Genomic DNA, 27,009 nt, shown 5'->3' with positions numbered 1-27,009 from the left:
TGTCTATACGAAGACATGGGGACAGAATATTTAAACTCAAGATTTCTCCGGCCATCTGACTTAAAACAGCTACACCAGCGTGCTTACTCGGCCGTGGGACGAGAGGCAGCTGGCGGGCACTGTTGCCTCCTGAACTCCCGGCTCTGACCTCTGGGCGACGACGGCCTTTGCGGCGCTCGCACGATCTGCTCAGCTGGATTCAATAAATACGTGTGGCGCTCCAACAGAGTTCCGGGATCTGAGAAAACTAGTGAACAGGATGAAAATCGCACCAGCCTTTCAGGAGCATACCATCTAACAAATTATTCAGAGAAGTAAACTGGCAGTAAAACGAAAACAGAACAGAACAATATAATAATGTGATGCTACAGGTAGAGCTTCAGCCGCCGCCAGCTTGAGTTAGAAATATGAACTGGGACTCTTCACTCGCCCCCTCCCGGGAGACCCAAGAGGACCGTTGGAGATCCCTCGCCTCACCCACTCTCTCCGAAGCAACCTGGGAAGGGCGGGGATGGCTGCAGATCTGAGTGGCTTTAGAAAGACGGGAGTGAAGGGGGTACTCAGATCAGACAGGCTGTTAGGTGGCTGGGGGGTGGGGCGATCGTGAGGGGCTTTTAGGAGAGCATGAAGCAGCTGGTGAGCTGGATGAAGATGCAGCATAAGGGAACAGAGCAGGAACGGTAGACGGAGTGCAGATAAAACATGAGTCCCAGAGGGCCCTCACCAGCTGGATCCCAGGCAATCAGGAGCCTGGGATTGGAGACCCCACCCCTGCCGTGACATCACTGGGGAGCGGGGTGGAGACGAACAAAAAGGGGTCCCCCGCCCTGGCCTTGGACTCTTGGCAGCCCAGAGTGTCAAGAGCAGAGAGAGCCTGGGCACTGGGCTAGGGTTGCCTGACTTAAAGGAACAGGCTCCCCATTCCACAAGCCCCTCTAAGCTGCCCCCTCCAGGCCTCCTTGATCCCTGTCCGCCTCTCTGCGGACCTCTCCCTCCTGAGGCCACCCTTGGGTCCCTCTGAGCAGCCCCTGAGCCCTCTTTCAGCATGAACTGCATGTCAGATTTTTTCACCTACGAGACCACCAAGTCCGTGGTTGTGAAGAGCTGGACCATTGGGATCATCAACAGGGCAGTTCAGCTTCTGATCATCTCCTACTTCGTGGGGTGAGTCTGTGGCCCTTCAAGTCCCAGGAAGGGGAGGGCTGCCCGGCATCCTGACTCCCTTCTCCCCTCCGTATTGCTGTCCGGCTTCCTAAGTTTCTCCTCTCTTGGGGAAACAGTCTCCTTGGTGGCATTGTGCCCTGAGAACTGGCCTCTGCCACTCCCATCAGCGATCTGGTCCCAAGATGAGTTCTTTTTCCCAGTAAATCCTCCATGGTTGAAACGTGGTCTCTAGGCACACACCCCGAGGAGAGTCCTTGCCCCGGATCTACCCTCCACCAGGACAGGTCCCAGGGGACAATCTCCCTTCTCCCTCTCTCATCCCCACCCCAACCTGAGAACAGACAGACCCCCAAGCACACATCTTTCCATTCACCTCAGTCAACTCTTCGGGGTCTCAAAAAAACAAGGCGGACCAAAGGGGACGGAAGGCACTGGAACAAGGGAGATGGTGACAGGCTGATTGCAGGTGGGAAGGAGAGCAGCTGGGGGGAGGGAGGGAGAGCACTAGACCCACTTTAGAATGAGGGATCCCCTGCTGGCACGGGGTGGAGAGAATGTGGAAAGGGGGGAAGCCCTTGCTCTTGGAGGATCGACAAAACAGGGAGATCTTTTCCTTGGGAGGGAGGGAGAAACACAGATACCAATAACACCCAAAGAAAGGGTCGTTGAGAAAAGTGGCTCTTCTGGACATGGTGTAGGGTCCCTCCTTGCAAAGCCAGAAATACTCCCCTTTGTCAGAAAGCATCATTTCCCTGCTTCTACCTGACTTTATACCATATAACCCATCTTGGCAGATGCTTAAGAGCCAGCGAGATCCAAATACCTGCCTTGGCCCCCACCTCTTTGAGGCATTCCCCACTCACATACACAGGCGTACACGCTCACATACACACAGACATACACAGACACAGACATGCATACTCACACACAGAAACACACACACCCACATGCATACCCATACACGCACACATACACACCAAGACATGCATGCACCAAGGGCCACAGAACACACAAAGGTCGGGGAAGAAACACAGGTTCTGTCCCCCTCGTGGTCCTTTGCACACACTGGTGGGCACCAGGAACTACAGGCCACAACCGTGAGGGTTTTCTTTCCTGGCGTGCAGGTCTCCCGTTCATGCTCCTCTTTGAGACAATGGGTCTGTGAGTGTCAGACGGCAAGGCACTGATGGCTGTCATGAGTTAATTCAATCAAGTTGAGGGAGGCATTCTGTGTGCGTGCAGGGGTGGGGGGGCCTCCTTGCCTGAAGGTCGCAACAGTGCGTGAGGGCGTGCGTGGACGAAGGGATCTCGGCTCCGCGTGCGTGGTGAGGGCCAGTAAAGCTTTGGTCATGTAGATGTTGCAGACCGGGCTGTACGTCCCGTGCTGCTGGTGGGGGCGTTAGGAAAGGGACCCGTGCTTTGGGGCGGGATTGAAGGGCCTTGAAGTTCCCTCCCAAGTTTGCGGTTTTGCGATATGTTTGCAAATGTTTCACATCCGCATGTCTGGAGCCTGGCTCAAAGCTGGTCCCTAAAAGTTCACGTTCCCGCGCACGTGTGATGCCATGATTGTTTATACAGAGCCACAAGGTGGTACGTCGGTGCAGGTGAGTGCCAAAAGCTGCCTCAGCACATTCGCGGCCGGGCCTGGCTCTGCTGGCTGCAGGCAGGAGATGGGTGAGGATAGGGACAGACAGCTGGCTCCTGGACCAGCCTGCTCAGCACCCCGCTGCCCTTGTCTGTCCCTCATCATACTCCGGTCTGATGCTCCGGCCCTCGGTGCTGGAGCCGGGCCCGCTGGAGGCAGCAGGAGATGGCGTCTTGGTATCCAGCGCCATCCATCTTCCAGCCTGACAGCTCCCCCCGGAGCAGCTCCTTCCATTTACATCAGTGCACTCCACAGCCCAGCCCCCAGCCGGCCGGAGCCCCGTCTCTGCACGTGAGCCCATGCGCCATTAGGACTTCCTGAATCCATTGTCATTCATTTAGCAAAAAGCGATTGAGTGTCTCTTCATACCAGGCATTGCGCACTGAGGGTAGAACAGTGGGCAAGGGCGGACCGGTCCTCACCTTCGTGGAGCAGACAGTGCAAGCGATGACGTTAGTCAAATAATCGCTGCAAACAAATGTGAAATTTCAACTGGGGTTCAGGGTTCAAAGAAGAGGCACACAGGGCTAGAAGAACAGCTAGTATGGAGATATTTGACCTGGTCAGGGAACTAAGGAGCGTTTTCTGCAGATGTGGCATTTAAGCCAAGACCTGAAGGGCGAATAGGAGCAACGCAGGGAAGGGAGAGAGTTCAAGGCAGAGAAACCCAGCTCTGCAAAGGGAAAGAGCCTGGCTGACGGGGAGAAGAAAAGGAGGTGTCTATGGCTGGAGCAGAGGGAGCAAGGGAAGGGTTGCGTAGGATGGACGCAAGATCCCAGGTGGACGCCGGACCTCAGACACCTCAGATCTTTCCTTTTTACAGAAGAGGAATGGATGGGAAGCCACTGAAATGTGTGTGTGTGTGTGTGTGTGTGTGTGTGTGTGTGTGTGTATGTGATTGGGAGAGATGGACCCAGAAAGAGAGAGAGATTGAGAGAGACAGACAGACATGATCAGATCTGCGTTGGGAACACCAGTCTGGCTGCCACGCCAGGGGCCTGGAATAGGTAGGGATGGATGCAGTAAAAATGGCTAACAGGTGGGCAATCCTGCGGAGAGAAAATACTGTGGCTTGTGCTCAACAGAATTTGGAAGGACTTTTAATGCTGTGATGTTGACGTGTAACTAATGCTCGAGTCTCTTCCACAGTATGCCTCTCGGGTAGACCAGACGCACAGCCTTACTTAGGACACGTGTGATGTGAGCCAACCATTTCTCTCATGGCCTCACAGCAACACACCAAGTCCCCCGCCTCTAGCCTCATCTGCTCGTCTGGGGTTGCTACCACTTCACCCCGGGTGCACAGAGAGACCAGGACTTACTCGATGTTTCTCCCATGGTCTTTCCGGGGCCCAGGCGGTAATACAGTCTCCTCTGTGGGCTGGGACTTCCTAAGAGCCAGTGTCTTTCCTGGATCCTATGAGGACCTGAGGAGGAAATAGAAGAAGATCCCTGGGGCTTGAGTCCCTGGGAACGCTGGCGGGCCCATGCCCTTAGGTTGTTTTCGTCAGACTAGTGGGGCGAGCAGTCCTGGCCCTTTGATGCTCTGTCCACTGGAAGGACCTGTGGTGGCAGGCGGTGCCTCTGACCCCGTCGCAGCCCCGCTCTCCCTGTCCTGTTCCACCCGCTGCGAGGCCGGACCCACACTCTCGCCATGTGCACAATACACAGAAATGTTAAAACGGGGAGCTGCTCTCGTTTACAGGAAAGGGCTGGAATGCAGCCTTCTCGGCGCCTCATCCTCTCCTCTCAGCCCAGGGTAGCACCCTGAGGCACCAGCACGCGAGGGGACAGTGCAGTGGGAAGACCTGCTGGCACCCCACCGGACAGGTTTAGGGAGAGGGGTGGTTTCTCCTTGCCTCTCCTCACCCCTCACTGCAGCCCCATGACGGGGAGACCGTGGGACGTGGAGCACCTGGTTAGGAGCCTCACGCGGACACCAACCAGCGAGTCTGAGGGCCTGCACGGGTCATTTCATGTCTCTAAGTCTCCATCACTGGGTCTAGAAAACGGGTTTAGGGACGCCTCTCCCAGCGAGTGATGACGAGGCGGAATAACACGTCGGTGCCTTGCCTGAGTCGGGTGACTCGGTAATGGATGGTCACTGTCATCATCGCATAGGCACCCCCTTTCCCTCTGCCCAGCTCACACCTCCCTAAGAGACCCCTGTCCTCCCGGCACACACAACACACACCCTCCTCATACCCACGCCCCGGCCTCCTCCCTGACTCCCTGGGGTTAGGCAGGTGGGTGCGGGGACACTGCTCGGGGCTCCTTCCTGCACATCCCACCTGCCAAGGCGCTGCCACCCGCCTTCCGCTCTATAAATAATAAACCAGCAACATGAGGAAAAAATAAGTCAGAGCAGCAGAGTCAATGCCAAGAATTGATGGCTCGGTCCTGCCCCATGGCCTGAGCCCTGGCCTCTGGAGACAGACTCAGCCCCTCCGTGCTGGAAATGAAGCATCCCCTTGGGTCGAGCTGCTCCGGTGACGTCCTCAAGCCCCGCAGGGCCACTAAATTCTTCCGCTTGTTATTGAACTCAGAGAGAGAATTCTGATGTGGCCTGTCCTCCCCACCAGGCATGAGAAGGATCCCCGAAGAAGGAGGAAAAGGAGGAGGAGGAGGAGAGGGGTTGGTTCATTGCTCCTCAGAGCCCTCGGCCCTTCCTCCTGAGAGGTTCCTAAGCTAGGAGGTGCTTTTCCTGGTGACAGGCAGGGCCCAGCAGGACACAGACCAGGATCCAGTTCCAGGGGCCGGCTCTGGCCAGCCCTGACCTGGGCTACAGCTGGAGACCCTGCAGTGAGGACGTTGTGAGCAGTCGGCCTGGGATGCAACCCACACACCAGCTTGCAGTCAGCACCCACTCTGCTTCCGTCCCTTTATTTGTGATGCAACAATAATAACAAAGCTGGGTCGCTGGGCTGTGGTGAGAAGCTGATGAATCCTTCACACGTACAGCACTTGGCGTGCCATGTTGACTATACGGTAATAAGAACCTAAGCTCTGCTTCTCATCAGCCAATGTTCCGAGACTTTAAAGGTGGGGGTGGGGGCTCAGGAAACCATTTCATTAGGTCAATGCTCAGAGCTGTCTCCAACCTGTAGCCAGGCTCACTGCCGTTCCGGAGGGCGTGTTGAGGCTGTGACACCACTCAGGGGAGTGCACAGTAGTGACAACGCCTCTCTCAGCTGGGAGCAGAGCTGGGGCCCGAGACCTCCCTGCCTCCGCTCCACAGGGCCCCAGGCTGTGAGCTAAGAATGCTCCTTTGGGTAGATTTCTGTTTCAGGGATGCTCCCTTCTCTTGGGCTGGGACATAAGATAGTGGGTGAGATTTCAGTGGGAGCCACGCTTCATAGCAAGACCTTGATGAACCCTCTCTTCTCTTCCAAAAGAAATAAGGAAAGAAAAGTGCTAAGGAAGTACAGCTCACAGCTCCTTGGACTTCCACAGAGCCGTGGTGTTCATGAGAGCATTTTACAAGCACGCAAAGAGCTCATAACGGGGCATTAATCGGAAGGTGGCCTGCGGTAAGGCCAAGACAATAAAACAGGTGCCAGGTTGGGAGCCATCTGCCAGCGCTGGCTGGGACTCCGCCCTTCCTCTCCCACTCGAAAGCATGCAGCATCCATGCACCAGGGAGGCCCTGGTATGGGGTAGCTCTGAATCCTCTCACCGAAAAATGAGCAAGTAGCCATTGGCAAATGTCAGCCCGTGTTCAAATGAACACGATGGGCAGGTGCCCTTCCCACCCATGAGTGACCCCCAGCATAGTCCAGAGGCTGCTTCCCTCAGCATCTTCCAACATCGGGGGGGGACCCCATAAGGTTACCCCATCTGACCTCCCCTTGACAGGCGGGCATCAGGCTTCTTCTTGAGCCCTGCAGGGCCTGTGGCGCTCTCCACCGCCCTCAGCCCATGAAAGCTCCTGAGCTTGAAGTCCTAACCTCCTCCTTGTAAAGTCCTCGGCCAGCCCACATGTTGCCCTCAGCAGCTTCCCAGCCTCCAGCTTGGTCTTCTCTGCCCTCCACGGTCTCCATTTCCTTCCCCAACCTCGTCCACCCTGGTCAGCACGCAGAACAGGGCCCCAACCCAGCGTTCCCAGAAGCACGCCCCTGGATTCCACAAGACGTCACCAGCGTTTCTGCGAAAGGGAGAGGGTGCAGCATTTTCCAAGCACATTTGATGAGGTTTTCAGTACAACGGGCACAGTAAGAGCATCCGCCTCCCGGTGCGCTGTCTGGGACGAATGGGACTGCGCTGCCTGCTGGAAGCATGGTAGTGAGGCCACATGGCTTGAGCGTGAGGGCTGTGATGGGGGACTTCTACCGGGCACCTCACAGAAACGCAGAGGGAAGAGTTGTCTGCAGGCCCTTCTTACTGCCTGGGAAGGCTGCAAGAGTCTGGGGAGACAGATGCGGGTGGAAGTAGGGAAGGGTCCCTCCCTGATCCCAATGGTCCCATAATGGCTGGGAGCAGCAGGAAGGAGCTAGTACAGGTAAATGTCCACTAGGTGGCAGCACAATCCAAGAAATAAGATTAGAGGCTCCTCCCTCCCGGCTCAACTCCATCCACCTGCCAGGTAAAGGCTCAGCCGCTGCCCCTCCCTTCCTCCTCCATCCTTCTCACCCAATGCTCGCACAGATGGGAACTCTGCCACGTGTACAGTTCCCAAGCATCTTCATTGACTTGTTTATTGAACACCTACTATGTGCAGGCACTTAGGATACAGCCGTGAGCAAGGCCTGAGACGCACAGTCAGACCTAGGATCCCCTGCCCATTCTGTCTCTGGATTCCTGCCAGAGAGGTGGCCTCATCAGCAGGAATGATGATGCATTCTCAGTAGGACGATAGCGCCTGCAAGGGGTGAACATTCCTGAAGAATAAAAGAATCTCACTCTTTTTTGTGCCAAGCACAAATATACATACAATACATAAGCTGGTGTGTATAGTATTAAAATTTCATGGGGGTGGGGGGACAATTGGTAAAAGTCTAAAAGTGCTCCTTAAGCAAGAAATGGGGGGGGGGGTGGAGACAGTAGTCTAATCCAATCTAGGGCTCACTGTGAAGTCCCATACCCCCAGCAGGGGCCTCCCCGCAGAAAAGCAACCCCTCCTAGCCTCTGTCTGATGGACCCACACCCTTCTTTCTTGCTCTCCATCCCCGCTCTCCTGCCCAGGTGGGTTTTCTTGCACGAGAAGGCGTACCAGGTGCGGGACACAGCCATTGAGTCCTCCGTGGTAACCAAGGTGAAGGGCTTTGGACGCTATGCCAACAGAGTCATGGATGTGTCTGATTATGTGACTCCACCCCAGGTACGGCCCCCTATGCTAGGTCACTGTGTACCTGCCCAGACCCTGGGCAGGTTGCAGGGGTGAGTGCCAATGGGATTCCCAAACCAGAACCTGTGACATCAGTGATCCAGAGCTCCTTTCCCCAGCAGCTGGGGGCGGGGGTGGGGGTGGGGGGTGGCCTCCTGAGTGCCGCATGAGGCAGCATCTTCTCTCCTTCTGCAACGAATTATCCTGTAATCAAGGACGACACAGAGGGAGCATGAGGGGCCAGGTGGGTAGTTGGGAAAGCCTGCGTTGGATCCCAGGTCTGCCCTTGATGAGCCCTGTAACCTTGGCCCAATATCTTAAACAAGGCCTCAGTTTCCTCATTTGTAGAGTGGGGATAAAGTTGTCCCTGCCTCACAAACTGGCAATGTCACATTTTTTTTCCTCTCCATTCTTCTCCCAAGGGCACTTCTGTCTTTGTCATCATCACCAAGATGATTGTTACTGAAAACCAGATGCAAGGATTCTGCCCAGAGGTGAGAGAGGGGAGGGAGGGAGGGAAGAAGGGCAGGCAGGAGGGAGGGACGTTAAATGGCTGAAGCAGATCAAGGAGGAGAACGTTGGAGAGGGGGTGGTGGCAGGGAGGGGCGTGGGTGTGGGGGGTAGGGGTGTGAGTCCAGGCTTGGAGCGGTGTCTGGGACCGACCTCCACCCTCCAAGGTCCACCAGCTGTGGGGAGGCAGTGGGTGCCAAGGGGCTCACCCACCTGTGGACCTGTCTCCCCGCAGAGCGAGGACAAGTACCGCTGTGTATCAGACAGCCAGTGCAGGCCTGAGCGCTTCCCAGGTGGGGGTGAGTGGAGCCCCTTCCCCACCCCCTTACAGCCCCAAAGTGGTATTGGGACCCCCCCCCCCCCCTGAGGAGTTCCCAGTGCAGGGATGGGGGTGACAGACAGAAGTGCTATGAGGTGGCAAGTGATGTCAAGGAGGTACTGTGGGAGCCACGGGAGGGAGAGAGACTGGTCCCAAATGGCTTCTTAGAGGCAGTGACATTTGAGATGGGCCCTGAAAGATGGGTAGGATTTGCCAGGATAGAGGGACTTTAAACGGAACATTCTAAGCAAAAGGAACAGAGGCAGCAAAGGCTCCGAGGCAAGAAAGAGCATGCCGTGATTGGGACACATGGGGACCCTGTAAGAGGAAGACTATCACCTCCCTTTGGCTTGGCCTACAGCCGGGGAGGAGAGGGCAGAGCTCTGCAGGGCTAATGGACCACCAGGGGACCCCCCTTGCCCGGCCTGTCCTTTCCCTCCACTTGCAGGATCCCTGCATGTGTGTCTGTTTTGGGGGCCTCTCTCATGAGGAGGGGTGGAGTGGGGGGAGGACTGGGCCAAGGGCCAGACAGGCAAACAGCGCTGTGTCCCCTCCCTCGCAGGGATCCTCACTGGCCGCTGCGTGAATTACAGTTCTGCGCTCCGGACCTGCGAGATCCAGGGCTGGTGCCCCACCGAGGTGGACACTGTGGAAATGTGAGGCCCGGAGCCGGAGGGGAGCAGGCCCCGCCCCAGCTCTCCTTCGCCGCTGTGTGCAGCTGTGCATCTCTGCTGCAGGGGGTCTTGTGGGCACCCCGCAGGGGTGGCCACGTGGGGCAGGAAGTGGTCTCAGGACAGCATCTTCCCCAGTTCATTTCACCTGCCACCGTCCTGTCCCTCTGACCCTCTGACCTTCAGACCCCGAGAGGCCATGACCACACGCCCATTGGGACATGCCCGCCAGGAAGGGTGGCCCCCCCCCCGGGGTGACAGCTCCCCTGTTCCCCTTCCTCTCGTTCTCACCCGCAGGCCTGTCATGATGGAAGCTGAGAACTTCACTATTTTCATCAAGAACAGCATCCGGTTCCCCCTCTTCAACTTTGAGAAGTGAGTCCTCGTCCCCAAAGCCAAGAGTCAGAGCACCCAGTCCCCGCGGCCCCGCTCCCCCCCCCAGCTGCCCCTCTCCCCCCCCCCCCCCCCCCCCGTTTTCAGAGGACAGCAGATGCCCGTTCACACGGCTCTGCCCACGCTCTCCCGGTCTCCCTGGGGTTCCTGTTCCCGCCCTCCAGCCAGCCCTGACCACAGAGGATGAGGTGGACCCTGGGGTCCGTTTCTCTGCCAGCCGCCCCTCCAGGAACCCCAGCCTGGGAGCTGGGGGACATTCGACATGAATGCTCAGGACCCCGATACGGGACAGAGGGTGGTAGGACCTGCAGGGATGATGTAGGGACAGAGGCGAGGGGGACAACAGGTGTCCGAGAGTTTGGGTCTCAGATCCCCCGCCTGGACGTGGAGGGACCCTGGGGCCCCGGAAGGCTGGAGAAAGCCTGTGCAGGTCGGTCTCCACTTTAATTCTGGGCCTCGCCTCTCTCTTTTCTTCTTCCCCGCCCCCCCACCCCCACCCCAGGGGAAACCTGCTTCCCAATTTGACCGCCGCCGACATAAAGAGCTGCCGCTTCCACCCTGACAGAGCCCCCTTCTGCCCCATCTTGCGTGTGGGGGATGTGGTCAAGTTTGCGGGGCAGGATTTTGCCAAACTGGCCAGCACGGTGAGGACCTAGACCCTCTTCCACGGGGCTTGGCGACCCTTTGGCGGGCAGTGGGGGGGGGGGGGGGGGGCAGCGCGCGGCGGGGAGACAGCGCCCCCTGGTGGGAGCATCCCAGGCCGGCCACTGGCTCGGCCCCGGAGCCCTCTCCGCCCGCGCACCTGCCGGGAGCGGTCTCGCCCCCCTCGCCCGTTCCACCGCTCCCTCTCCAAGCCCCGTTTCCCATTCCCGTCCTCACACGTCACCTGCGGACAGAGAGGCCTCGGAGCTCTGCAAAGTGGGTCTCTGGCCACTTTCTCCCGCACTGTGTGTAAGGGACTGAAGAAGCCGTCGTAAGCGAACCCCGAGGCTCGGGGACTCGCAACCTGAGCTACAGAACTTCTATACTAGGCGACATTGGCCGACAAACCCCTTTTCTTCCTCCCGACCAAGAAAATGCAAAGAAATCACACGTCTCTCGGTCACTCCCCCCCCCACCCCGCCCCCGGACAAGGACAGGGATTTGGGGGGGGGGGGCAGCGCTCAGACCTGGCCCCTTTCTCCAGGGCGGAGTTCTGGGCATTAAGATCGGCTGGGTGTGCGACCTGGACAGGGCCTGGGACCAGTGCATCCCCAAGTACTCGTTCACCCCGACTCGACGGCGTCTCTGAGAAGAGCAGCGTCTCCCCAGGCTACAACTTCAGGTAACCCTGGCGCACGGGGGAAGGAGGCAAGGGCTGTTCTAAAGAACTACAATGTGTATTGGGAAGAAAAGGTCCCGCGTTCTGGGAGACGGACTGGCCGTCCGGGGCGATGATGGCGCCCCCGCAGAGAGGGGCCCGCCAAGGGTTCCTGCTCCCCTTCCTTGGCAGCGGGGCCAGATGGCCGAGCTAGCTCTCTTGAAATGTTGGGTTCTGGGATTCTGAGCTCATTTTCGCTCTGGCTCTAAGGCTGTGATGTGCCTAAGTCACTCCCAGGCAGCCCATTTCTTCTTCTGCTCCCGCAGTTTCTAAGGGTTCTAGCGCCGAAAGCGAGGCCAATGGCTGGTATCGCCTTGCAAAATGGGAATGTCGTATTTCTGTCCAGAACCGGGAAATTTCATTGGGGTCACAAATAACAATAGTCATTAGTTCTTCAGTGCCTTTCCAAACTATTGTAGAACTCAAACCAGTCTTTAATAGCATCTGATGTCCCCAATGGCCTTGAGAAACACGGGAGCCCCCCCAACTCCCCGCTCCCACTTTGAAGAAAAGGAAAGAGAAGAACCCAGGTTGAGCTGCTTGGAACCAGCTGAAAGCCCTTAAGCAAACCCTTGCCCTTCTCCCCTCCTAATTTCCCACCCACGAAAGGACGATAGGGTCATTATTATCTTGAGGACCCTATCAGCCAATGCCTGAAAAACTTAAGCTCTCTGTTCTGTTTTTCCCTTAATTTTTGAAGATCCTGACATTTCTGGCAGAGCCCTAAGGACACAGTGTTATATACTAAACAGGCTAATTGGCTAAATAGACAGTGATCAGGAAAAACATCCATGTAAGAATATATTTCAGTTACATGTTTAAAGAATTGTTAGTCAAATTTTCTTTGTTGTAGTGGTATTTTCCAATATAGTGACATACCTGAGGAACCTTTCTATACCTTTTTTAAACCTTTCTTTATAGCTTGAAAAAGTAATTATCCACCCCATTAAGCTTTATGTTTAATAGTTTAAAATATGCATGTATAATCTCTGGGAAGATTTTTTTTTTAAATTGGAAGTGCTTTCATAATCAACTCCAAACTTTAAAAAATCATGGGAAACAACACATATTTTAAAGTAGTTTAAAAATACTGTTTGGCTCCCTGGCAGAAATTGGCATATTTATTCAGTCGGGTACATCACACTGAAATCAATACAAAGGATTGTGTATGGTGGCTTAAAATAGTAACGTATTAATAAAATTCTCATCATCTAAAATGCAAGTTTTCATCTTCATAACTTCCCTCTGACCATTGGGAATTCTTCAGCCCTCCAAATCACTTACTTGGCAGGAAAGCTTATGAAAATATAACTATTAGGAAGACCCCAGCTAGCGGTGTCATGCAGTTTTAGAACAATGCCTTTCATTTAAAGAAGAATTGGTTTGGAGTTCTTTGTCTCCAATTTAGGGCGTCATGGTGCACACATGCGTGTCTCGCCTAGGCACAGCAGTACATGAGGCGGACCTGCTCCTGAGTACGGTTGTCTTTGGGGAGAGAGATCAGGGGGGCTCTGAGGAGCCTGTGAGCATACCTCCCCGGGGGCCTAAGGAAACCATCTGAGAGGTGTGGGCCCCACGTACTGACCCCCTCACCAAAGATCTCCAGGCCAGAATATGAGGGGACAAAGCTGCCCAATTTGATCCTTGTGGTTTAAAAGAATTTACAGAGGAGTAGCACTGGCATGGGGGAGTATCTGGTGGCCTTGGCAAGCCAGGGGCTCTGCCCAGACTCCCTGAACTCCCTTCCTGGATGTCTACCCACCCACCTTCAGCTGCCTTCGAGCTACTCCCAGCCCACAGACACCCGAGGCTAAGCTAAGAGCCTACGTGAGCCACCTTTATGAATCCTGGGATGAGAGAGAAGGGGCAGCAGTGTGGGCCACAGGGCAGTGCCGGTGCTGGGTGCAATGTATGCTGCTCCTGAGTGCCCCACAAGCTCCTTGCTAGAGGGCACGATCCTGCGTGCCCCTAGCGCAAAGTGTCTTGGGTGCTTTGGTTCATTGTTCTCCATCCCCAGCCCCGCCCCACCCCCAACCCTGCAAGGGAGGTGCTACCATCTCCCCACTTCATATGGGAGAAAATGGAGGCTTGCAGACTTAAAAGTTTTCCAAGGCCACAGAGGCAGTGAGCATAGGAGCCTGGGTGCAGATATGTTTTCTCGGATTGTGTCTATCCCAACCAGGAAAGGCTGGGGACATTGACCCTGGTTAAGCCTCAGATAAACATGTCTATGGGCTTGAGACTTTGCTCCCCAACGAAGAATCTGAGGTCCAGGGAAGCTAACCAGCTAGCAGCTGCAGGAGGCCCAGTGCGTAGCCTGACCTTTTGTCTCCCGAACAAATCCATTTGCCTCTCCAACAGAGGCCAGGGTTTTTCAACGTCCTACTGTTTGCTGGCTTTTGCTCTGGAGGGAGTGGAATCATCCAGCGAAGATTCAGCCTTGTTTTAATATGCAAACTCAGACATCCAGAGGCAGCTAGAGATTTGCATTTCCATCACTAATTACTTCTGCAGCCCCTTTCCACCCTGCCCGCCCCATACACACGCACCATTTTTCCAGGCTCTTTGCCTGCAGAATCAGAGATTTAGAGAATCTATCGTTGTTAAAGATTCCTTGGAGACACCTAGACAGAGGCCGTCATTCTACAGATGAGGAAGTGGAAACTTCAAAGGCGGAATGATGTGCATCCTAGAGTAGCCTTAGAGGTCATTTGCTCCCAACTTCTGCATCCATCTCTCTGCAACATAGCCCTGGACGAGGGGCCACTTCACCAAATGGCCTGTCCATCATCGCATGGCCTCCAATTATTGCAAAGATGACCTTGTATTGAGCCAAAATGTCTCCCTTCAACCCCCACCCAAAGTACCTGGTGGCATCCATCTAAACTAATCTGTCTGTGTGATCCGAAGGTTTCTGTCTGTCCCTACCTACCTAAAGTTTGGTGGAACGATTTTATTTTACTTCTAAGTCTATTCTGCATGGCTAATGACTCCAGGGGCCGCTTTAACATTTTTTTTTCCCCCTTCAGACGTGGTATTTTTATGCCGCATCTATCCAAGTACCTCGAGAGTGTGCAGTTGATGTATTTGTCTGGACTAGTCATGGGACAGAGGGCAGCATTCCTAAAAATTAGAGCTGGCCAGAGTCGCCAGGTCGATGGTGCGCAGGCAAAGGCACCCCAGAGGCAGGGTTCCTGCCTCCCTGGTGGGCCCTCAGTTCCCCAGGGCAGGATTTTAACCAGAGCACTGCCTTGCCCAGTTCTGGAAGCAGACCCTGTTGTGAGGGTGACTTTGCAAGGGAAGGGGTGTGCTTGTGGGTGAGTGTGAGTGTGGGGGTGTGTCTGTGAGTGACTGTGTGTCTGCACTGGGAGCAGGCGAGTGTGTGTGCGTGAGCATGTCGGTGAATAGATGCGGGGTGCGTGCGTGTCTAGGCAGAGAGGGTACAAAAGACAAATTAAAAATACTGCATCAGTCAGGGTCCCAGCAGGAAACAGATGGCACATGCAAATTGGGTGATTTGAGGAGAGTTTAATAAAGGGACTGTTTCTGAAGCGTGGGCAGGGTGTGAGGATACGAAAAAGGATTGTGCAGTGCCTGGGGCCAGTAACCGGACCCTGGTGGCTGCGCAGGTCTGAAGGGGCAAGGGCAGGAGCCCAGAGACAGAGAAGGGACAGTCGGCCCCATCAGCAGCCAGAAGCCAGGCTTGGGTTGAGACCGCCCCGAGCAGGGTGAGGAAGGAAGTGGGGAGCATTGGCGTCCAGCACCAGCCCTAGCAACTTTCATTCTTTAAATCACAGATTTTCATTAACTTCTGGAGGTCTCCAACTCTGCCGTACCCTCCCCCTAGAAAGTATGCACCATGGGTTGCCCGAGAAAAATGCACGTATTCACAGCCATGAGCAAATGTTGCAGGCAATTTCTTTTTTTAAAGGATCCTTTATTTCCATAAATAAGATATAAGTACCTCCTCAGAGGGATGACTCCAAGAAAAACAGACAGACAAAGAGTAATGGCATGGAAACTCCCTTCACTTCCGTCTGCTCCCTTGCAGGAAATTAACATCCCAGACAGTGTGGTCAGTTTCCTCCTCTGCATTTATATTTAGGTGGTGTAAAATTTTGAGACTTTGAAGACCTTGTAAAGCCTATCCCTGGATCTCAGGTTAAGAACTCCTAGAGCCCTTTCACACCTATTTTGACAGGATTGACAGCTCACTGCCCACCAGATTTTGAGACTTGCCCAAGATTGCACAGCCTGATTTAGAGGACCTCATCTATGGCCATTGCTTCAAGCAAACCTCCCACCATTGCATTACTTGCACAATGAATACATACATACACACAGAGGCAGATCTAGGAGATAAACCCAGCCGTAACTGCTGGGGTGATGAGAGAGATGCAAAACAGTGCACTTAGCAATGTCTGATTCTGATTACTCCTGAGAGCTCCTAAGACAGCCTTGCTCCTAAAAGGCAACCCGGTTTTGGATTTCCTCCCTCGCTGTCTGGGACAGGAAACACTGTTCAGCTGCTCAGTGTTCCGCGTGCTGTAGGTGTCTGTGGTGAGCGCTCCGCGTTGGAAATGTACCCACAGCAGTTTTCGCGAGGCTCTGAGATTTGGCAGCTAAGCCGCTTCCACGCGGAAACGCGCAGATCAGCGAGATCTTAGGCCCATTGACAGAGACGGAATCGAAGTGCGCCCTTGGCTTTGCTCAGCCTTTCCGCCATCTGGGTGTTTCTCCATCCAAGCGCCATAGGATAGGTGTTAAAAGCAGCCGTTTCCATCCTCACCACAGAAGCACTCAGCGGCCCTCTCTCATGGGGGCCTGTCTGCTTGAATTCTGCACGGTGGGAGAGGCCGTGAGAACCATCCTGAATTTATACAGCCCTGGATCATTTGTATGAATCCTCACAACAGCCCACATTCCTGGTAGAAGATATCGGCTAACCCTCACTGAGCACTTACCCGCGAGCCAGGGATGTAGCAAGTGCTCCTTCTGGGTGGTCGATCTCATCCAGAGAAGAGAGGAGAATGTTATAGCTGAACGTGGAAGCCCAGAGGCTTCCTCTGTGTGCCCAAGGCCACACAGCAAACACTGCTAGAAACCCAACCCCTGGCCATCTGGCCCGGAGCCTGTGCCCACAACCGCAGCACCCTGATAGGACCCGTGTGGTTCCCCCCACTATACAAATGAGGAAACTGAGGCGATAAAGCTTACCCCCCAAAGTAGACAGCTAGTAACCTGGCCCTCGGGTACATCTTCTAGCTCGGCTTCTACTGGTCTTTCCCTGACTCATTAAAGATGAATTAGTAGTCATACATTTTTTAAAAAAGGATCGAGAGCAAACCATTTTTGAAATGTCTGTCTTCGAGATTGATTAGATTCCTAGAATATAAGTAAATAAATATGGCTTGGGGCCCTTCAGTAATGCAAGGAGTCCCGGCTTGTTCGGGGATGCTGCCCAGTCCCATGCAATGAGTCTGCCAGGCAATATTTTCCTATCAGTATAAAATCAACTGTAAAAGTATATTTCGGCTGGCAGAATGATTTCCCACCAGGCAGAAAGCGTTGCTGAGAACACCACCTCCTTCACCGAGAAACCCAAATTCCAGGCCCAAGTTTTCCCTTACAAGTCCAACCCAAATCCCTCAAGCATGTTGCTGTTTTCCCTGCTGCTGTGACAGTTTCGTGTCCCTGCTTTAGGGGGGAATTTCCACCACTCTGTGGGATCGTTTCTAAACAGATGTCTGAGCGTTTCCAAGGGATTTGTACACGGCGATAAAAACCCTTCTCCACTCAGCAAACACTCAGGGCTGCCGCCTGCTGCAAATGTCAGCTCGACATGGGGAAGCATTTCTAATGGTGGGAGCTACCCAAAGCTGAAATTGGGCCGCTCCTCCAGGTAGTGAGTTCCCTGTCACTGGAGGTAATCAGGCAGTGGCAGGAAACCTCTTGTGCCTGCTGTAAGAAGGGCTGTGAAGATCTCTTCCAATACCGAGGTGAACAAGACCCGTTCCCGTGACCAAGGAAGTTTTAATTCAGTGCAAATGATAAATTTGAACCCAAATAACAAATGTTGATACCAAAATATATATGTTGTGCTGGGACAGTTTAAGAGTGATTCAGATGAAGCAGACACAAAGCAGAGAGGGCCCAGGCGGGGGGTCAGGGCACCTGCGGGTTGTGGTTCAGGACTTGATACAAGGGCTCAGTGTGATTTTGAGGAAGTCTCGTCCCGTCCGCAGGCCTCAGTTTCCTCCTCCGTAAAGTGGGCTGGTTCAGGGTGATAACCTCTAAGACCCCTTCAGGCTCTAAGAGTCTGAGTCCATGCAGGCGGGTTTCTGCAGGAGGGGCTTTGGAAGGCAGGCTGCTGAGGCAGGGGCTGTTATTTATAGACCAGACGGCCGCACGGGAAGGAACTTCAAGGCTGCCCGGTGGAGGCACCTCTGACAAACGATTTATGACGCTCGTTGACGTTTGTACTTACGCTGTATCTATTGCTGCTCTGGCAGCACGCACGCACCCCCACACACCCGCTCCCCCACACTCGAAAGTGTCTCGGCACCATCAGGCCTGAGAATCTTTCAATTCGGTCCCGTGTTGGGGGTGTCCTGTCAGGTCACTGAACAGGCGTCCCAGTGAGGGGCCTGGCGAGAAGCTCTCTCCCAAGGGAAGACAGGCACACACCTGGAAGCTGAGTCACTGGGCCTAACCAAGTGGGACGTCATTACTGCCCGCCTCCCACTAGTCCCATAGCCAGCAGGAAGAATGGGAGCCTGGCTGAGAGCTGGGTCCCTGACAGGAGACACAACCCCAGGCACTGCGGGGAGGCAGGGAGCAGTGGGCAGAATAAACACCCAGCCACTCCTCTGCTGCTCTGGTCCCCGTCTGGTTCCTCCCATTGACCAAACCCCCCAGAAGCCAGAGGAGTCAGCCTGCAGCTCAGTGGAGAGTAGCCAGCACATTGGAATCACCCCTCCCCTCAAGTGCCTGGGCTCAGGTGACCCTCCCAGCCCCAGCAGCCCCACCACTCCCCAGGCTCCCCGCTCCCCTCCTTCCCCACGTGGCACCTGCAGGTGTTGGGCTCTGTTCTCCCTCTGATGGTTCCGGCGTGATCACAGTCACACCTGTTCAGGTGTTTCCACAGGCTCCCGCTTCACCAGCTCCCTGCCCCCTGAGACCACAAGGACGCACACTCCTTCCTCGCTCCTCCTCAGGGAAGCAGCGGTGGGTGGGCAGAGGCTTGGGGTTCGGGTAGCCCCGTTCAGATCCCAGCCATGCTTCCTCCAGCCTGGCAGACCTGACTGTGTTGCCTGATGATCGAGAGGTAATATATTCCAGGCTCTGCGCCCTGACTGTGCTCAGCCTGCTCATTTAGCCGCACACCAAATCCGCTCAGCAGTTACTGCCATCATCTCCCTTTCACGTTTGGGGAAACTGAGGTGCGGAGAGGTGAAGTAATTTGCCTCAGTTTATTATAAGGAATTCAAGTGGCAAAACCAGAATGGAAGCCCAGAACTGGCCCATTTCAAAGCCCTGCGCCACCAGCTCCCCACCCTGAGTTGCTGAGGGGCCCAAATGGAACAACGGGTGTGGAAGCCTCCAGCGCAGAACTTAGCAGGAGTAAGGGCTCCACGTGCAACTGTCCCTGCTTTTTCCCCACTTCCCCTGCACGGGGCTGGGTCCCCACGGTGGGAACCAATAGCATCTACTTTCCCACGCAGCCAGCTGCCAGAGCCAGATGTTTTCTGTTTGGGAGAGAAACAGCTGTCGTTACCACTCTAGACTAGCTCCACCTGAAGAACGGGGCACACCTGGAGGAGCCGGAGTCCGAGGGAGGAAACCTGGAAGCCAACATCACTATACTCAACCTGGGAGGTGTGGCAATCTCTGAAAACTGTTATTCCTCCGGCAAGCATTGACTGCCCTGGCACCTCGGCAGCAAGAGGCAGTGGGAGCTGGTTTGCAGTGAAAAGTCCAGATGATCAACTGTCGTCTGTTGTAGTGGGGACCGTAGGAGACACCCGGACCCCAGGAGAGAGAAAAGCCGTGACCCAGAGGGATTTCACAGCCTCAGTGCTGGGAAACGGGCCCGCCCTCTGGGAGAAAAGAAAACAAAACCCGGGTCTGCAGTGTTTGCTGATTTCTGTGGTGTGAATGCTCGACCATGGTCAGTTTCAAGCTGCAAGTGTGAAATCAGTGCACGTGGAACTGGGGAGAGACACTCCCGCATGGGCCTGCCAGCCAGGGTGAGGCCGACCAGACACCCCCACTTCCACATATCTCCGCCCTCCCAGGACCATGGCGCAGGGCATTCTCTGCTTCCACAGAAGCGCCCTGCCCTTCCCCTGAGAGGGCTTGTGGCCCCCGCCTCTGGCTGCCTTACTTTTAACTGTCCACCCTAAAGCCTCGGCTTTGGTGCTACTTCACAGGAAGGCTTCCTTGGCCCACCATCCTGTCAAGTGTCTTCCTTAGCTGTACTCTCAGAACAGCGCTCCTCTCCTTCCCAGCCCTGAAGTCCAATGGCAGCTACTTATGGGATGGTTGGGTTAATACTTCTCTCTCTCACGGGAGCCGAGCTTGCCCCTGTATCAGCAGTGCCTAGCCCAGTGGCCAGCATACGTCTGTTAAATCTTGAAGGAACGAGGAGTCCCTGAGTGGGCCCCGACGGGTAAGCAGGAGTTTGCGGGGTGGAAGAGGGGAGGAGGGGCGCAGCATGAGCAGGGGCCGCCCAGAAGTCTACATCTGGGGAATGCGCGCAGACCCAGGAAAGCAGCTCCAGGGGCAAGGCAGTGAGGGCGTCTGCCAAGGAGGCCAGGAGGGTGGACCGGGCCCGGCTGGGAGGGGCCTCACAAGTCAAGGCAAGATGTGGAGTGGTGGCGTCATTGTCACCAAGCCCATCTCCCAATGGAGAAACCAAAGCTGGAGAGGCGGGAATCAGAGCATTTGGGGTGAAATCGGGGCCGGGACAGGTGTAGCTCAGCCTTCCCTCTTCTCAGAGGAGGAGTTCGGGAGTCCTTCCCTTGACACTTCATGGTGCTCCTCCCTCTCCTGTTCTGCTCCCAGCAATGACTCCGGATGGCGAGGCCACCAGCAGATGGTAGAGGACCGAGGGAAGTGAGCCAGGTCCTAACGGAAATCAGGCAACAAAAAAGGGCCCTCGGAAATGCTGGCTGAATCTGGGCTGTCCAGCTGGACTGCCTGAGGGTGACTCCCAGCTTCGCTCGCTTGACCGTTGGCTTTGTGACCTTAGAGGAGTCGCTGAACCTCTCTGATCCTGCTCACTCGCCTGTACCTGTACGGGAGTGCTGAGCTCCCTGGGGTTGCGGTATTAAATGAGTTACTACGCGTGAAAGCACTTAGCGCAGTGCCGGCCCATAGTCAGCACTCGGTATAAGCTGTCTGTTGTTGCTGCTAATTCTCTTATCTCCAGGAGGCAGGAGGTGTGACGGTTAAGGAAAATGAAGATATTATCAGTTCACTCTCTCTTGATCTTACGATAAGAAAGAACAGAGACACGCTTAAAGCACTTACTATATCCTGCTTTAATTCCTATGTCTGGACACTCTCATCTGGTCCTCCTCACTCTCTCGTCTCGGTTGAGATAAAAAGCTCAGAGAAGTTGAGTGACCTGCATGAGGTCAAAAGCTAGTTAAAGTCAGCTGTAGGACCACACTTAGGTCTTCTAGAACTTTCTCAGAGGGTTTATCGCTTGGAGTATAGCATCACTGGACTCTCTCTCTCTCTCTCTCTCTCTCTCTCTCTCTCCTTCATCTTGAATTACTCTCAAATTTTAATTCATTCTTTAACTCAGGCTTCCTGGCTATGAAATTACAGGAGTTTGTAACAGGGTAAATATTGTTAGCTGCTGTAACAAACAGCCCCCATCGCGGTGGTTAGCACAAAGGTCCCCAGCCCAGTGCACTGTAGGTCAGTGGGGGTGGGGTGCTCCACGTAGTCTTCAGGGGTCTGGGCTCCTGCCACCTATTGACTCAGTTGCCCCTATGGCCTGAGCACTCGCCTGGCCATGAGGAAAAGGAGGATGAAGAAGGTTCACTGCTCTGACACCCCTCAGCCCAGAGGTCACAGACCACACGTCCCTCCACGTTCCATGGGCAGAAACTAGTCATGGGCCCCAGCTAGACTCCAGGGGCCTGGGAAACATAGTCCAGCTGTGTGCCAAGAGGGAAGGTAACCCAGACCCAGTGGTTACCAAGCCCGTCTCTGCCACAGGGTTGAGCCACATTCTGTGACCCACTCCGACCACCCTGGAGTGCACTGCCGGGTCCTTCTGTCTGCAGCCTGTCTCCTCCCCCCCCCCCCCCCATCTCAAGGTTCCCTCTCCCTCCCATCCGACAGAAAGCCAGGCCCTGCCAAGCCTCCCCTGAGGGTGGGTGGTGGGTGAGGTAATGATCTTATCAGGCTTACTGCCTCTTGGAAGGCAGGAGCTGGAGAAGGCCCAAGTCCGCTTTGGTTTTTCTCCCTGTTCCCTTCACATTCCTTCTCAAGATAAATTTAGCCAGCCCTCGCTGTGGAAGGCAGCGCCCAGCATGCCGACTTTCTGTTCTCCTGGGCCATGTCGGAGCTCTTTTCCCGGCTGCAGCCTATGGCCAGGAACACAGACTTTGGGGACAACGCAGCCCAGCCTCTGCCCCGCGGCCCGCCCTCCGCCCCTGCCCAGTGCCCACGGGCATCCGTTGCCACATCTCAGACAAGGGTGACTCCTCCCTCCAGGCCTGAACTCCCCAGGGGTGGCGGCAGAGCACAGAACACAGAAGGGCTCTGGGGTCTGGCACCAGGCTTCCTGGGTCCTTAGTGCCACCAGGTCCTCAGAGGCAGGACGGCCCAGGGTTAAAAGCAGGGACTCAGGAGCTATGGGTGTGGATCAGAGTCCCAGCTCCGGCCAGTTACTTCCCATCGGTCTCCTCATCAGTCACCAGTGTCTTCTCCCTGAGACTCACTGAGCTGCTTATACACAGTAAGAGATTTGCATATTCTTGGTGCTCTGTCCAAGGTGGGTGTGGAGATGGGGCGGCTCCACCCTTAGCCTCAGGCCAACCAAAAGCCAGGGTGAGGGCTTCCTGGAGCCTCCCACCTGTTCCAGATGCTGCTTCTGCCTATTCATTTAAAATCTCCTTGGAGAGTCATGTTCTTGGACCTTCTTATCATTCTAGACACACCTTCCTTCCTGGAGTCCATCCTCCTCTCCTGCTGGCGCCACTTGAATTTAGACCACGTTGCCTTGACCGGCAATGCTCGCTCTCTGCTGCCTCGCCCCAGATCATAACTGACCGTGTGCATGAAGATGCGTTAGCCCCTCTCCTCCAAGCCTTTGCTTCTTGGGATGATGTAGTTTGTACGTGGCAGAGCCGGGCTTTGAACCCAAACAGGCTGAGAAGCCTGTGGAGAGGGGAGCCCCTGCAGGGAGCCTGGGCCAGGGGCGACCCAAACAGACAGAACTGAGGAAGCACAGAGTCCAGACTGCTCAAACTTCCACACACATCAGAATTACTGAAGGAACTTATTTAAAAGGCAGAGTCCTGGGCTCCACTCACAGGGATGCTGGTCCACGCGGTCAGGGTGGCGCTGGGAAGTCTGCCTTTTAGCAAGCTCCCAAGGTGATGCCTGTGCAGGGGGCCAGCTAACCGCACCGGGGGATGGTAGCAGGTGTCCCATCAAACCATCCGTGAGGGTTGTGGGACAAGCAACGGTCGTAGGCTCCAGAGGACCCTACAGATTCAGGCAGGAGTGCACCATGGGACTCAGCATTGCCTCTGACCTCCAGGTTTGCCAAGTACTATAAGCTGGAGAATGGCAGCGAGTACCGCACGCTCCTGAAGGCTTTCGGCATCCGCTTCGATGTGCTGGTGTACGGCAATGTGAGTCGGTGGGCCGGGCAGCTGGGGGGAAGGGGGAAAACCCAGACCGACCCCGGGCCCACGGGAGGCTCCTTCAGGGGCAGGGTCCAGCCGCTGACCAGCTCTGAGACTATCAGCTGGTCACACCTCCAGTCTCCGCACCTGCACCATGAAGGGGTGGGGCCTGCTGCTCCTCATTCCCTCTGGCTGGGAGTCCAAGTTCAGCCTCTGGCCTCACCCCTGCCCTGCTGGACTCTGCCCACTCGCCCTGGTCTTTGTGCATACAGGCTGGCAAGTTCAACATCATCCCCACCATCATCAGCTCCGTGGCAGCCTTCACCTCCGTGGGAGTGGTGAGTTCAGTCCCTGCAGGCTCTGCCAGGCAGCTAGGCGGGGTGGGGCCCCAGCTGGCAGGGGTGGGAGGGGAACAGATCCAGGTAAGCCAGGGTGGTGACCCAGGTAAGTCCCGCTTCAGCCTAGAATGAAAAGCCCAGCCTCCGGCCAGGGGGCTTCAGTCTCCTCCACCACCTCATTGCTCGGTGGGCCCTTGCATGAACGTCTCCGGCCATGGAAAGCTCACTGCCTCCGCAGCAGCCTGCCCCTCCTCTTCCTCGTCGTGAAGGTGGGGGAGGAAACTTGAAGAGCCTTGACAAGGACAGAGCTCCACTCCCAGGGACTTCCACCCCACTCAGTCCCACTGCTTCTTCCACCAAGTCCTCTCCCTGCATTTCACTCGGGGTCACCCCAGGCGCGGAGGAGGTGGGTCATGAAAACATTCCACAAAGCCCCTGGATGTTTTTCCTAAGAGGAAACCTCAGGCAGGTGTCTCTGGAGGACTCTCCCTATCCCTGACCTGCCGTGTGCCCCAGGCCAGTCCTGACCACTGTCCAGGCAGCTCAGGGCCGGCCTTGCCTCTCCTCCTCCTCCAGGGGACTGTGCTCTGTGACATCATCCTGCTCAACTTCCTCCAGGGGGCCGACCAGTACAAAGCCAAGAAGTTTGAGGAGGTGAGTGGGGCCCGCCAGAGGCAGCGGGACAAGGTAGGGAGGGGCATGGGACCCCAGGGACACTAAGTGGCTCACCTTCCGGCGGCTTCTGAAGGAAAGTTCATGGGGGTCCAGACAAGAGAGGGTTTGGGCAAAAGTGGACTCTAAGGACCATGGGGGTTCTGGGGACGTTGCTGTCACCGTTCCCAGCCACTCATTGTCCCCTCCCCATTTCTTTCTGTTTTGTTTTAATATTTTGATATATACTCAAATCTCTGTGAGCTAGGGAGAAATTAGCTATTTTAACAAACAATGAATTTACAAACTGTGATACTTTTGGATATTATTTTATTTTTTGCTAAAGATTTTATTTATTTATTTTTAGAGAGAGGGGAAGGGAGGAAGAAAGAGAGGGAGAGAAACATCAATGTGTGGTTGCCTCTAGCACACCCCCAACTGGGGACCTGGCCCACAACCCACGCATGTGCCCTGACTGGGAATCGAACTGGCGACATTTGGTTCTCAGGCTGGTGCTCAATCCACTGAGTCACACCAGCCAGGGCTCCATTTCTGGGCAGGACAAATCCTGCTATGGGTCGGCTCTGGTTTCTGTTTGCTCTTGAGTAGCAGGGATGGAGTCTTGGGGTCACACAGACTTGTGTAGCTCCCCTAAAAACAAGGCTGCAAGCCCCATGTGGATTCCGTCCAGTGGAGACCCCTGCCCACAGCCAGAGAAGAACCACACCAGCCTTCTTCCTGCAGGTGAACGAGACGACGCTGAAGGTCACTGCCTCGGCCAACCCAGTGTACCCCAGCGACCAGACCACGGAGGAGAAGCAGTCCACAGACTCGGGCGCCTACTCCATCGGCCACTAGGGCCTCAGCCCAGGGCCCCACGCTCAGCACTGGGCTCCAGGCCTCCCAACAGGAGACCCCACCAGGCAAGGGGGGGTGGGAGAGAGGGACTCTCATTTCCGCAGCTCACCTCAGGGGGCCACATCCCAGACCGTGTCTGGACCTCCTAGTGCCCCCTGCTGAGACCTCAGTCTCATGTTCACCCCTTGCCTCATCCCTGTCTGCTTCCCAGGACCCCCCTGGGCAGCAGTACCCAGGTCTTCCCCCTTCTGAAGAGTAGAAATAATAATAGTAATAACAAGTGGCCACGCGGGCCTACCAAGTGCCAGGCACTTCACACAAGTTATCTCATTTAATCCTTAGAATAATCCTATGAGGTAGATATTAGGTTCCCCATCTCAAAGATAAACTGAAACTCAGAGAGAATGAGTCATTTGCTCAAAGCCACACAGCCAGGCAGCAAGAGAGCTGGGATTTGAACCCAGGTCTGACTAACTCCATCGCTCACACCCCACAAGAGAAGGATGAACTTCCAGGGGTGTCCGCCGCTGCTGCTCCAGCCTCCTCCACCCTGACCACGATTAGGTTCAGCTTAATAAAGAGTAAGCCCCGCGCTGGCCCCAGGAACTCGGGCCCCATTTCAGGGGAGACCAGTGAGAGAGTAGTGTGGGGTCTCTTTCTTTGACTCAGGTGGGTCCCCAAATCAGAAGGAAACAGGAGGCATGACTGTCAGGGACTTTCCCTTCCTCACCCCGCAGCGGTGTCCCCAAACCAGGGCTGGGCATCCTTACGCTCTCTCTGGGACCCCGACACATACCCACCCACATCTGGGCCCGTCACTGCGGGAGCTGGATTTGGCCATCCAGGGCGGGCCGTGATTCCCGGACTGAGGCCCTGGTCTTGGAGGCCAGCTGCCCTCATAATACTGGTGAAAACGCCCCAGGGAGCCCCGTTGCCTGTGAGCAGCTGGTCAGCCAGGCCTGTCCACACAGGGTCCTACTACAGCGGTCAGTCTTCTAACGTTAGAAACTGAAGGGTCTTAGAAACCATCTTGTCTGACTGTCGATGACTCTCATGGTCTGTGACCTGGGGCTCAGGGGAGAGGACAGGACAGGGACCTGGAAGGGCTGTGGGGGGCATCAGGTCCTCCCCTGCCTCCACGCCCCCCTTCCCTCCGGCAGAGCTAGGTTCTCTGAAACCTGAAGCATAGACAACTTGGGGCATCTTTAAAAACCATACAAAATTAGGTGTAAGAAGGGACTCACGGAAGCGAGGAGCCCTGAAGTATGTTCCACTGGCTTCCTGGGGACTGTATCTCTGGAAAGGCTGGAGGGTGGGCATGACCATGAGGTCCCAGCAGAAAAAAGCTGAACGGTGGGTGGAGGGCTGGCCCCTCCTCAGAAGGTGCAGGGAAATGGGGTGCAGGCAGCTTTGCAAGTAGTTTGGGAGGATCGAGCTGCGGGCACTTGCAAAGGCCCCACCCAGTGACCCCCCCACCTCAGCAGGGAGAAGGGTAAGATTCCCCCACACGAGGCCCATTCCCCCTTCCCCCAACTCTGCCTTATCCCCAGCCCCATCCTCAAGATGGTGGGACAACACCTCCCTAGGGGCAGCCTTGGGAGTCAGGCAGTGTCTGGAGAGGAGGCCAGCAGAGCCGTCAGGGAAGGCGGCCCCGTGTTCCCCACCCCAGAGACCCATAGGCATCCCCTGTGCACCCAGCTCTCAGGAGGCCGGGCTGAGGCTGGGGGCCCAGGGCTGTTTGTTCCCTGAGCAGGAGGTTCAGGCAGCTGTGTCCTGGAGGGACCCTCTCTCCGAGCCCCTCCCTTGCCTCCAGGCTGGGGTGGACCACCTACAGGCACCTCAGTGGCTCATGAGCTGCCCACAAGTGTGTGAGCTCCTGAGTGTGAGCCTGACGTCGTCCTCCC

At 55.6% G+C, this 27,009-nt stretch overlaps 1 protein-coding gene across 1 annotated transcript; it reads left to right on the top strand.

Annotated features, from left to right (window-relative positions):
• The first annotated feature begins 717 nt into the window (after nucleotides 1-717).
• P2RX3 (purinergic receptor P2X 3) lies at nucleotides 718-26,016 on the top strand. The gene is given in 13 exon segments (XM_090267524.1): nucleotides 718-1,164; nucleotides 7,991-8,126; nucleotides 8,555-8,626; nucleotides 8,878-8,941; nucleotides 9,524-9,617; nucleotides 9,930-10,007; nucleotides 10,528-10,669; nucleotides 11,212-11,295; nucleotides 11,297-11,349; nucleotides 23,171-23,264; nucleotides 23,531-23,596; nucleotides 24,173-24,250; nucleotides 24,992-26,016. Coding segments are annotated over 13 exon segments (1,194 nt in total). The 5' UTR covers nucleotides 718-1,045; the 3' UTR covers nucleotides 25,106-26,016.
• The last annotated feature ends 993 nt before the right edge of the window (nucleotides 26,017-27,009 follow it).

This window comes from Furipterus horrens, unplaced genomic scaffold (assembly GCF_987537825.1).
Source record: "Furipterus horrens unplaced genomic scaffold, mFurHor1.1.pri manual_scaffold_2, whole genome shotgun sequence".
Classification (NCBI taxonomy): Eukaryota; Metazoa; Chordata; class Mammalia; order Chiroptera; family Furipteridae; genus Furipterus; species Furipterus horrens.
Note: the sequence above shows the minus strand (reverse complement) of the source record. Positions and strands in the feature narration are given on the sequence as shown.